The sequence below is a fragment of the Octopus sinensis genome, linkage group LG2, assembly GCF_006345805.1.
Source record: "Octopus sinensis linkage group LG2, ASM634580v1, whole genome shotgun sequence".
In the NCBI taxonomy this organism is placed as follows: domain Eukaryota; kingdom Metazoa; phylum Mollusca; class Cephalopoda; order Octopoda; family Octopodidae; genus Octopus; species Octopus sinensis.
Window position 1 is genome coordinate 56,112,891 of NC_042998.1, and position 12,804 is coordinate 56,125,694.

General features: G+C 31.5%; 1 protein-coding gene across 17 annotated transcripts in view; it reads left to right on the plus strand.

Moving 5' to 3' along the window:
• LOC115223710 (collagen alpha-1(XXV) chain) overlaps positions 1-12,804 on the plus strand; it is a 242,380-nt gene that overhangs the window by 210,243 nt on the left and 19,333 nt on the right. For 10 of the 17 annotated variants that reach the window (XM_036513365.1, XM_036513370.1, XM_029794387.2 and 7 more), the window contains 3 exons: positions 258-311; positions 6,626-6,661; positions 6,988-7,032. In XM_036513365.1, the coding sequence (XP_036369258.1) occupies positions 258-311; positions 6,626-6,661; positions 6,988-7,032 (135 nt within the window). The remainder of the gene's footprint in view (positions 1-257; positions 312-6,625; positions 6,662-6,987; positions 7,033-12,804) is intronic. The other 7 variants (XM_029794403.2, XM_036513390.1, XM_036513385.1 and 4 more) reach the window with 3 other exon arrangements.

Sequence of the window (12,804 nt, forward strand, 5' to 3'; positions counted from 1 at the left end):
TTACAGTTCAGTTTGTCCAAAACATGAACTGTATTCTTCTCTCCCCCCTTCCACTCTCTCTCTCTCTCTCTGTATATATCTGTCTGTCTGTCTATCTATCTCTATTTATACATGAATCTTCCTTGCTTTTATCATTCTTGCATATCTGAAAGAATCCTTACCTGTTCGATTCCTTAGCTTTTTATTTAAAGCTTTCTCTCTATAAATTTGGCTAGCTTATTTACCCATGTAGTTTTTTTCTATTGACCTTGAACCAGCTTTCTCTGAGAAGCAATAATGGAAAAGTGGAACCCAAATCAGAAAATAGTCTTGTAAGTGTTGTTTTTAAACAGGTTTAATAATTCTAGTTTATATAGAACCAATAATCTTTGTTCTAATATCTATTTTTCCATACTGTACAGATTAATCATATTAACTATCTACTTATCTAGCAAAATAGATATTTAAAAAAAATATAAATATCAATTATCATGACTCAAATAATGATTACTTAGAAATTCTGTAACAGGAAAAAATGAAACCTTTTTTCAAAATGAGTGTAAGATTCACTCTTATTCTGATCACTATTAAAATCATTTTAATAGCCGATTTTATTTTTAACATGTATAATCGGTTATAGAATGGTTAGAGAATTTCAACTTTGACATGTTTTCAAATTTTTCACTTTTAATAAAATAAGATCAATTTTGCTATGATATAGAGAAAAAATGTATATGGTCAAATTTTTGTGTGTTATTTTAGCATGGTAGATTTAGTACAGCATAATTATGCATGAAAGCATATGAGATACAGTGTTAAATTTAAATGGAAAATTTTCCCAATTTTCTTTTGATCTAGTCATATTTATATAACATATGGTTTATACAAACAAAGCATATCATGATTTCCAAAACTGAACATTTCCCTGCAGACCCAGGAAACTTTGTGACAGAAAGATCGAATATTACTTTCTGTCATTATTGCATTAATTAGTGCTGCTGCTATTATCATCATCATATTCCTTAACATAGTTATCACTATTTCTTTCTGTGATATATCAACGATTCAATTATTTTCATGCATACAATTGATATTCCAGTATTTAGTTGCTGTACTCAATTTAATATGTTCCTTAGATTTATATTTTTTCTATCAAATATCTGTTGAATTCCTCTTTTTATTATTATACAACTAATACTAATACAATGTAACATACAAGTGATGTTTAAAAAGAATGGCAGTTTTTCTAAAAGTTTAAAGTCGGTGACTTCAACCATTACCCTCTTTAGATCAATTAAACCAGCAGTAATTATTACTATTAAAGATTTGCCACCACTAATAAACTAGGTGCCTGCTGTAGCAATGTATTTAAAATTAATATATGTGTATATACATTGTGAGGGTCTCTGTTTTTGTTTTGTTTTCCTCAACAAATTTGATTCAATGCAACTTAATTTCCTGTGAAACATTTTAATAGAATTATTGGTGATAAATAATGAAATATTGGACTATTTGTCATTTTTGATTCATTGCAATTTATTTTTTTGCTTCTGAGTATGTGCAGGAATTTTACTCAGTTACAAAATCTAATATCTATTGTAGTTTCTTTTATATCACTTTAGAAAATTATATGATTTTTGTGCCTTAAAAGTGAAAAAATAGTGCATAACAGCACTCTACCTGCCATTTTTTTCTTTATAATTTTCTTGATTCACTAAAAATTATTGAGAAAATTTTGCCTGGCATACGTACTTTTTTTTTAATTTAGAGAAGTACTTAATATATGTTTTTACTATTCTTTGTTATCATTATCTAATACTCTACTTAATGTTTATTTTTAACCATAATTATTGACTTCTAACATTATGTTTTTCCTCTCTCTCTCACTCATTCTTTTAATGTCTTTTTACTCTTATTATATAAGTATGTTAACAGCTATTTGGTATGAAAAAGTTTAGCTTTAAATGTAAAAAAAAAGTATTCTGTTTGCTATTACTGTTGTGTTTGTGTTTCCCTGCTTCCCTTAGATTTAGCTAACCCTTTACATTTCTAATTTTAAAAGAGTCGTGATTATTTTAAATGACATATGCTTTATATATTATTAGTTACTAGATTATATACTGTAGTACATCTACCACTTGATTTAATATTATATTAAAATGATAACATTGTCATGTTTAAAATATGTATTTTTACCATTTTATCTTTTGACAAATAATTGCTTAATTTTTATATGTATGCATGTTTTTGTGAAGGTGAATGCTTCTTTCCATTTTTCTCTTTGATAACACACATACACACATATTTATATTATACCATATATATATATATATATATATATATATATATATATTATACTATATAGAAAAAACAATGTTCTTTTATTCCACACAGGTAGCAACATAGGAAATATATAAGTTGAAATTGCACCGAGGAGAATAGTTCAAATGTTTATGATTAGAATATTTCAAGATTTAACCAGTTTCACAGTTTACAAGGATTTTCAAGAATTTGAAATAGAAAGACGTGGCTTATGTCACAGCTATCTTGCTTCTGACTAGGGTTTCAAGCTTGCCCTATTTTTATAGGGAGTTCATGGCTGAAATTAGTATATGTTTTGAATAGGGTTTGATTGGTAGAGGATAGTCACATGACTGGTCTTGGAAATTTTTGTAAGTTCCCCACTATGTCTGTGTGCTAGTATTAAGTGACAATGTTTAAAGCTGACACAGTTGACTGAACAAGTCTAGGGGTAGTGCTAAACAACCAATGTTCTGAATGTTTTCTGTCAAGAGTTTGTAGAGAATGATCACATGATTAAATTTAGAACCTTCTGTATGTTTGGCTGCTACGTTTGTGTGTTAGTGTCATGTGGTAGTATATATTGCACCTAAAATGAAGGCCAACACAATTGAATGAACATGATTAGTTACAATCAAGGCACTCCAGATTTAATGTGTCTGGTGGGAGAGCAGACAGGAGTCATTTGTATGTAGTCCAGTGGCTAAAGTTTAGGTTGATAGATGTGTAGGTTCCTCATCTTAAGTGGCAGAATGAGTTTTGTGTGTGAATAGTTATTTGTGTATATACTTTGATAAAGCTCGTTAAGTCTGAGTTTGTACTTTTGTATGAAAGTATTCTCATTGTTTATCCATGATTCATCAGTGGTATTCACTGAACATAGGTAGAGTGGGAAGACCTGGAATTTGTTTCAATGTTTTTATCTCTTTTGATGATTAGATTGTATCTTTTGATGCAATCTAATCATATGCACATACATATGTATATAGCATATATATATTAATATATATATGTATATTTATCTCCAGGCATTGCTGTGCAGGCACACTATGCACATACATATAGTGCAGGTGACAACAGGATAAACAAAAGTTTATCAGGAAACAAATATAAATAATCAGAAAATGGAGAAAACCTCAGATTAACAAGCACATTAAAGATAATCTGGAACTCGACTGAGGAAAGAAAACTCTGAATGACCCATCTTTGTTTTCTTTGTATCGTCTATCTGGATGTTTTGTTGTCCTTTTTTTGTATCACCTAACTGTCTTGAGGTTTTACTTTCTTGTCCCATTTTGTATTTTATATATATATGTGTGTGTGTGTGTGTAACATGCTTCATGATTTTAATGTACATACCTTATTAGTATTTCCTCCTAAGTTCTATATACTCTGGGAACATATTAAAGCCCTTTTCGGGGCTACTTTATTTGAATTCTTACTATCAGGTAACTAATTTCATGTTATTATATAACTGACTTCACAATTTGGGTATTCATAACTTATTGGGAATTCCTAAAAACAAGATCCTGTGTAAGACAGTCCGGTATTCTCAATAAATGCACTGAAACAAGTAAAACAAGTAAAAGAATAAAAGAATCTTCAAATTGCACATGTTTGTAGAATACCACTTCCTCTATGCAAAATGTATTACCTAACATAGTCTCCATAACAATCGTTGCATATGTACAATCATTGAACCCTCTTTGAATCCACTTTGGAAAAATTCAGGTATGCACTGTTGTCCTTATAAACTGTCCTTCACTGTAAGTGGAAGCTGGTGGACACTATATTCAGATTGTGCAGTGGGTGGGGCACCATAATGTATCTCAATTTGCCAGTTGCCTGAGTTGTCACCAAAGATGTGTGGTTGCACATTGTCATGGTCTATTCCTTCTAATGGCTTCCCTTAAGCTTTTTGAGTGTCTCAATGTGCCATTTATTGTTTGTGGTGTAGCCACATTCTCAAAAAATTAAGGAGTCTGATACCCTTTTCATTTCAAAAGCAGTAACTATGACTTTCAGTGCCAATTACTAACTCTTGAACTTTCAGTTTCACTCTGCTGTACTACTAGCCAGCACTCCCGCTCCACTTTTCTGAATAATCTCTCTTGCTCCTTAATATCGCTCTGAGTTTCCCACCATACTTCCAATCATTCTCTTGTCACTTCCATTCTCTCACACCTGAGCAAGTGTTCATGCCCTACACTACTGAGTACTCTCAACACTTCATTGCTATCCCCTTTTTCAACTACCCATTTCAGGCCCTCTGTTGTCATTGCTCTCTTTGCTGTTCCCTCCTCAGTCTACATATCTCGGGTTACTGAGTAGTCGAGTGTTGGTGCAAAGAGAAAATGCACCACTCAATACAGTGGTTGGTGATAGGAAAGGCATCCAATCTTAGAACCAAGGCAAATAATACAATGACATATATAAATATAAATATATATATATATATATATATGCATATAGATATATCACATAATGTATATAAACAGTATACATTATATAAATACCTCATCTCACAAATATAGTACTGAGTGTAATGGTTTAACCTAATTGTGTTTATGTATATTACGTGTGTGTATGAGGTGGGTGTTAGTGTGTATTTCCTTGTCTTCACATTGCACAATAGTTGTAAATGAGCATCCCCATTATACAAGCAGTGGCTTTCATTTTCAGTCTCGTGTAAAAACATAACCAGCCATGGGGAGATATTACCTTGCTTTACAATAGGGAAACAAGAAAAGCATTAGGCTGTCAAAAAATCTGCTTCAAGATATATATATATATATATAGATTTATGTCAGTGGCAACTCTGGACTCCGGCTGCTTGGGCTTAGCCCAAGTATAAATTTTGTAAAGTGATCATGTATTTGCAAGCTGATTTAATTTCTGCCAACACTGACTTCAAGTATGTAATTGCAGTCCATAACTCGGGCTCCTTTTATTGAGCGTGGTCACAGTACATTTTCGTTCAGCATTTGGCAGTCGTCTTAAAAGTGCCCCGTGTCAAAAAATATCTTTCGTAGCTGACATTCTCTCGACTTCGTTCACACATGCCTAACTTGGGCTCAGAAATTACAGCCTGAGTTGTTATCTATAATCATAAAAATTAAAAGTAATTCAAATTTAATGTTTTCTTGAAACTATAAATTTCTATAGAGATTAGGATTTAAATTCCAATTTATAAAAAGGTTCCGTTTTACAATATTGTTAAAGTAATGTAAAAATTATCCAGCAACTCAGACTAATACGAACAAGCCTGGTAGGTGTAAAAGACTAACTGGCATCTCTTGTCAAGAATACAGGTGACAGTCAGATCACTGTTGTTTGTTGTGCACTCCACTATTGTTATTTGATGGCTGTTATTCTGTACGTCTGTGTGTAAAGATCAGTTGTATTTTGCAGAGTTGTTTTATTTTTACCCTTAACTTAGAAATGGAGAAAGGCGAAGTCCTAGATATACAAAAGTTAGCCATTTGGGGCTAGAAATAGTGCAGAAAAACCTGAAATTCTTCAAGCAGGCACATATCTTATGCAAAATCTATTATGAGCCTGAGTGACGCTGATGATATTAATATCGTTGTCACCAACTTTGTATCCATTTTCCATGTTCACATGGATATGACAATTCAACAGGATTCATTCTCATTTTTAGTATAGCTTCTGCGGCTGGATGCACTTCCTAATGTCAACCACTTCACACAAGGTATCAGGTGCATTTTTTCATGGCACCAATATATATAAATATATATATGTATATATATATATAAATATATATATATATATATATATATATATATATATATATAGATATATATATCAGATACAAATTACAATCTATTATTAAGATCTTTTTGACCTTCTACAACACTAGAAAATCTGATATTATAAATCAATGAAAGAACATTCAATCAAATTTTATGTTAAAGATCTGATATTAACATATATTATGTACGTTAGCAGCACTTACAAACATGCTACTATATGAAATCTTGATTCTGTTTTGTAAATATAGTTATTTACATTTTAGCTAATGTTTAAAATGTAAATAACAATATCTGCACTTAAATATCATCCTACTAATTTTCAGTTGGTTCATTTATTTCCATTATAAATTTTCTGTACAAAATGTTTAGTTGAATTATTATATTTAAATATTTTTCATATTCCTAAGTGTTGAACGCTAATTCTTTTATATATTTCTATATTTCACCTCTTTTCATATTAAATTGCAACTCATTTACAGTTAATGTTATGAAGATTTTAGATATTTGGTAACCCACAATTAATCTTATTTTTCCGTTTATTAAATATGATTATAATTTCATCTCTTAATCAGGGTCCCATGGGAATGAAAGGTGCATCAGGTACTAAGGTAAACTATTTTCTCTAATTTTCTTTTCATAGCATTTAAAATATAATTATACCAATGAATTATGGATGTGTCTCTTTCATGTATATTTTTTGGAGATTTTTATTAATTATTTTTTTTATATTCTTCATATTTTATTCTTTCTCAGCGTATTTTAACAATAAATTAAGAAACAGAATTGTAAAACAAAAGTCCTGTTTATTTTTAGCTGAGAGATACAAAAATTTACTTTCTAAAAAATCACACTGTAAATATTGATTTTGCACATTCAGATTTTCTAACCTTTCAATTGCATGTTTATTGTTTATTTGCCATATATATATTATCAGGGAGAAAAAGGAGAGAAAGGTGACTATGGACCAATGGGATTACCAGTAAGTTCTGAAGATGCATGCACTGTCAACTGGATGTATTCAATGGAATCTAATAAAATAATTTTCATTCTCTTTGTGATTATTTGTAAAATCTATTCTATAATCCTTCTTATATTCTGTTATATAAGTATTGTTTTTGCTTGTTTATTGTAGCTTCTGTTATTCTATGTACATGTCACTTTATGTAAACTTTCTATTTCTATCAAACTCCATTTTATTCTATGTTCACAAATACAGCCTCTCTTCTATTCTCTTTCCCTCACTCTCTCTCTCTCTCTCTCTCTCTCTCTCTATATATATATATATATATATATATATATATATAATGTTTATTTTGGAGTATGTTAATATATGTGTGTGTACATTTCTTACTCATTTGTGTTTAAGACCTCTGGTAAAGCAACACAGGCAATCAAAATAAAATTATTGTCCTACTTCTGATTTAATACAAGCCTTATAAGCAGTTTCCTCAATATATAATATACTAAATGCATCTGTATTTGCATAAGATCCTAAGTAACCTTGCTCAACTCTAAAACAGCTCAACTCTAAAACAGGTCATGCGATATCTCATGGAAACTAAATGTATGAAATGAATTTTAGGACTTTGAACAAATATAGTTATTAGAATGGGGAAGCTAACATGGTTCTGTTCTAGCATAAATTGTTTAGAAAATACTTAATACCAAAGTGATTTTGCAATGATGTAGAATCTGATACCAGTATAAGTGATACTTGTCTTGAGCTCTTTCAATCTGCAATGTATTAGAGAGGTTATTGTAAATACGTTTTGATATCATAATTAAATAAATCCCCCAAACACTATGTATTTTATATTATTTCACAAATAATTTTCCTCTTAATTTTTTGCATCATTTTATACATAACATAATTAATTATCTTCAAGTGTTATGTCCAATTCATTAACATTTGATTTAACTTCATCTCTATTTTTAGAATCTAGTATTCTTATGTAAATTTGCATAAGATATTTTTTGTAACCTAAAATATTCAATCTAACGTTCATCCAATAATTTCAACAGTTGAAATGTTATGGATACTTGAGTTTCAGTTTATAATTTTCAGTACCTTGAATTTGAATTTATTGCCTTCAGATATTAGCACTTATTCAGATAAAATGCATCTGGATTAAGAGAAATGCATCTGGATTAAGAGAAATGTATCTGGATTAAGAGAAATATACAGCATAAATTTAATTATATGAACTTAAAAAATATATATATGGAGTCGATTTACAATTTATCTAAGAAGTTACTTTAAAATATACAAAAACAGTATATTTCTTTTCCTAGTTCTGTACAATTTTCTTATCATGTAGGCAAATATTATTCCATATCTAGCTAAGGAAAATAAGTTTCTTCTGGTTATTTTTTCTCTAAATGCAAAACAGCTGATTCAGTTTTAAAATCTCTTTTCGATAAAAGTAGATGATTTCAGTCTTGGAAATGAACAAATATAATTCATTTTTACTAGTTTATTCATTTCATTCAACAATTTAAATAAATTTTTATCTTGATAAATTCATTGGCATGCTATTATCTATATATAGTTACACTTTTCAATACATTCAATGTTGCATGTATATTCTTATTAATAATAAAAATGGTAATAATAATAATAATAATAATAATAATAAACAACTTTCATGGAATGAATAAACACTTTGTAAAAATGTCAGCATGGAGGACAATCTGAAAATTATTTTGCTTATAATCAGCACTGTTATGTCACTGAATATTGACTCTTTGGATGCACTTATGACCTAAACCTGGAAATAAAATTCATTAAATCACTTCTAAGCCTTCTTTAAGTCCAGAGAAACTTCAGGTTCTACTGATGAGTTTCATTTTTGAGCCACTGATTTTCTCATATTTTCAACACAAGTGTTAAATATAAATCTTATTTCAATTTAATGGCCATACAGCTCTAGAATTGCAGATTATTGATTCTCTAAAATTGTGTCTGATTTAGAAATCCTTTGTGATTTTTAATAAAAATAATGGCAAAGGATCAGGTTTGACCTTTCCCTTATATCCGCAATGGCTACAGTAATCCCTCTACTATCCTGGGTATTCCACCCTGATCCCTGTGTAGGCGAAAATTCATGAAGTAGAAACAGTACAGTACTGTATATCTTTTATTTATTTTTATAATTTCTGTATATATATATATATATATATATATATATATATATATATATATATATATATCATCATCATCATCATCATTTAACGTCCACTTTCCATGCTAGCATGGGTTGGACGGTTCAACTGGGGTCTGGGGAGCCCGAAGGCTGCACCAGGCCAGTCAGATCTGGCAGTGTTTCTACAGCTGGATGCCCTTCCTAACGCCAACCACTCCGAGAGTGTAGTGGGTGATTTTATGTGCCACCGACACAGGTGCCAGACGAGGCTGGCGAACAGCCACGCTCGGATGGTGTTTTTATGTGCCACCAACACAGGTGCCAGACGAGGCTGGCGAACGGCCACGCTCGGATGGTGTTTTTATGTGCCACCGACACAGGTGCCAGACGAGGCTGACGAACGGCCACGATCGGATGGTGTTTCTTACGTGCCCACAGCACGGAGGCCAGTCGATATATATTATAAATGCAAAACAACACCACAGAGAAAGCTTAAATAATAAACTACGATAGGTGAACTATGATATGGCAAGAGATTACTATATTTTATCTTTCTTTCTGCAAGTGTTACAGATACTCACTAGTAATTATAATCCTCTAATGAAGAGAGCTCTAAAAATTTACTGTAGAAAAATCCAATACAAGCATCAGCATGGTTCAGTAATTTTTTTCTACTGCAGGTTTTCTCACTTATTCTAAATGCCTATTTTTGTCTGAAGTTTACTTTTTTTTTCTGACCTTTACTTACTGGGGCTTCACATCTGTTAATAATTCACATAATTCGTTGTGTCTCCCTCAATGCTAAAGAATGATAAATGTTCAGTTTGAAGCAAATGAAATATGTATTTTATTTATTTATTTTCTTTTTGTACGCAAGAGAATGGGAAATGTCAAGGAACATAACTCTAATTCGCCTTGGGAAGAGTTATGTTTCTTGATTATAACTACAAGCTGATTCTTGTGAAACTCCCAGGAAAATATTTTTATTGATTCAAGCGTTTGTTTTATGGTTATAAGAACAACTCTTATTAATTCTTTAATTATTAGCTTCATATTCTACTGGCACCAAATAAAGAGATCATCTCTTTTTATACAATTCTAGTTATAAGCGGTTCATTTACGATAAAAGCTAACAATTACAATTCATATATTTCTGATAAAATTTCTAAATTTTATTATAAAGATTTAAAGACTTATTGCTTTCATTGATGAAATCAATATTTCATATTTAAACGTTAAAATTTTATAGATATTAATATTTCTGTGTTTTCTGTTTGTATTTTTTTATTACAATGTTTTTTATGTTCATTTAAAATAATATACATTTGTAACATGATATTTGTTTATCAAGTAATATTTAGTTTTTGTTAAGAAAAACACCTGAAAAATTAATTTTGTTTCACCTAAGAATATCCATCAATAATAGTAGAATAGGACTTAGTATTATAAAATTTTATATTTGAGTTAATGTTTGTGTGTGTGTGTGTGTGTGTATATAATCTTCCATCCTTTATGAGCTGGACAGTTTGACAAAATCTACTGGGTCAGAGGATTATGTCATTCTCTAATGTCTGCTTTGGTATGGTTTCTATTGCTGGATGCCCTTCTTAATGCTTACCACTTCACAGAGTATGCCTGGTGCTTTTCATAGCACCAACACTAATGAGGTTGCCTTTCAATTCACAAGGGGAAGATATATATCACACAGAGACACAAATGTACATATACACATGTACTCATGTGTGTATGTGTATAAATTAATATATCTGTGTGGTGTGTTTATATATGTATATTTCACTATGACCATCATATCAACATCTCATTGTACACTCTTCCATGCTTGTATGCAAAAAGTTTTCTATGACCAGATGCTCTTCATATTTTCAACTTTTTCACCTGTTTGCAAGCAAGGTATGGGGTGGGGTTTTTTTTTCACAATTAGCAGTGTCAAGACAAGGTTATGGGAACACATATGCATACATATATATGGATTTCTATCCATTTTCAATTACCATATCAATTTATAAAGCTTTGGTCAACCCAAACTATAGAAAATGACATTTGCCCAAAGTACCATGCAGTGGGACTCTTGGCTAGGAACTTCTCTTGCTGTTGTATCACTATGATGAGAGCATCAAAGAAATGCATCTTGTCTAAGTGGATTGTGTTCCTAACCAGTTGTGCTAAGACTTACTTTCATAACTTAGTCCATCAGTTTCATACCTTCTGAGATGCTTCTTTCTAGAGCACCTCCTTTACTCCTGTAACAGTTGATGATCATTATATAACATTTCCCTGTATAATTTGGTTAACTATGCAGTTGACTAGCTTGAGTCCTATTTTGCCCAATACTCTTAGCATCTCAGCAACTATACCAGAAGAATCAGCTATTTTACTTGACTTGCTATCTACTTCAGTAGCTGGTTCCTCAGTCAGTAGATCGTCTTCCATATATTTTCCACATTCAACAATGTTTCGTAGTAACATCTCCATGACTTTTTCTTGTAATAATCAGTTGGCAAAAGTGTGCTACTACCATTTTGAACACATTTTTCTCCAACATCTCTATTCACTCGGATACACTGCCTTGTAATCTGGAACATTTCATGCCCTTCATCTTCCTTCTTTCAGTTTCTCTCCATACTACACACACACACACACACACACACACACTCTTATCATCTAGCTTCTCGTCTAGTAACATGGTAGTGTTCTTTGTTAACTCCCTTTGTTTCATTCTTTTTACATCTTTCTCTTAGCTGTTGTTCTTTCCATAGTAATATTCTACCAGTGTTACTTTGTTTACTGGTGCCTTGCACTGGGCAGCAATATGGTCTATAACTTTCAGCAGGTTATCTCTTAGAGACTGCCAATTGTTCTGTAAGTGATAAGTCTTTGTCACTTGCTCCTTTTCATCATATGCATCATCTAGAATTACTCTGAACATATATTTAGCTGAAAGATACCTCAGTTTCAACACTTGCATTCTTCAAACTGTCTTTAGTCTCTTGGTCTGTCTAGGTCTTATTCTGAACTTTCTGAAGTCACTAATCAGTAGCCTTCGTTGGGTTGTACATTCTTCACCAGGAAAAGACTTCATATTTACAACCGTTAGTAAATAGGTGCAGATATGGCTGTATTAATAAAAAGTTTGCTTCTCAACCACATGATCTTGACTTCAATCCCACTGTGTGGCACCTTTGAGCAAGTGTCTTCTTTGGAAACTGAAAGAAGTCTGTCTTATATGCATGTACATGCTTATGTCTCTTTGTGTTGACATTGATCAATAGTTTTAAGTGAATGTGACTGTCACACAAGTGACATCATTCATCTCCAATATTCTATGGGAATATATCTGACCATGGGGAAATATCAACTTGCTTGGAAACAATTAAGGGCTAGTGACAGAAAAGGCACCACCCCATAAAAAATCTACCTGAATGAATAATGCCTAATCCATGCATGATGATGATGAATCTACCCCCAATTCCCTGGTAAGAAAGCAATTTTGCACCCAATACTCTCATTTTTGTCCTTGCTGGACTACACCCCACTTCCTCTAAAGACTGCCTCATCAATGCCATCAGTCTCATCTACCTCACATTATC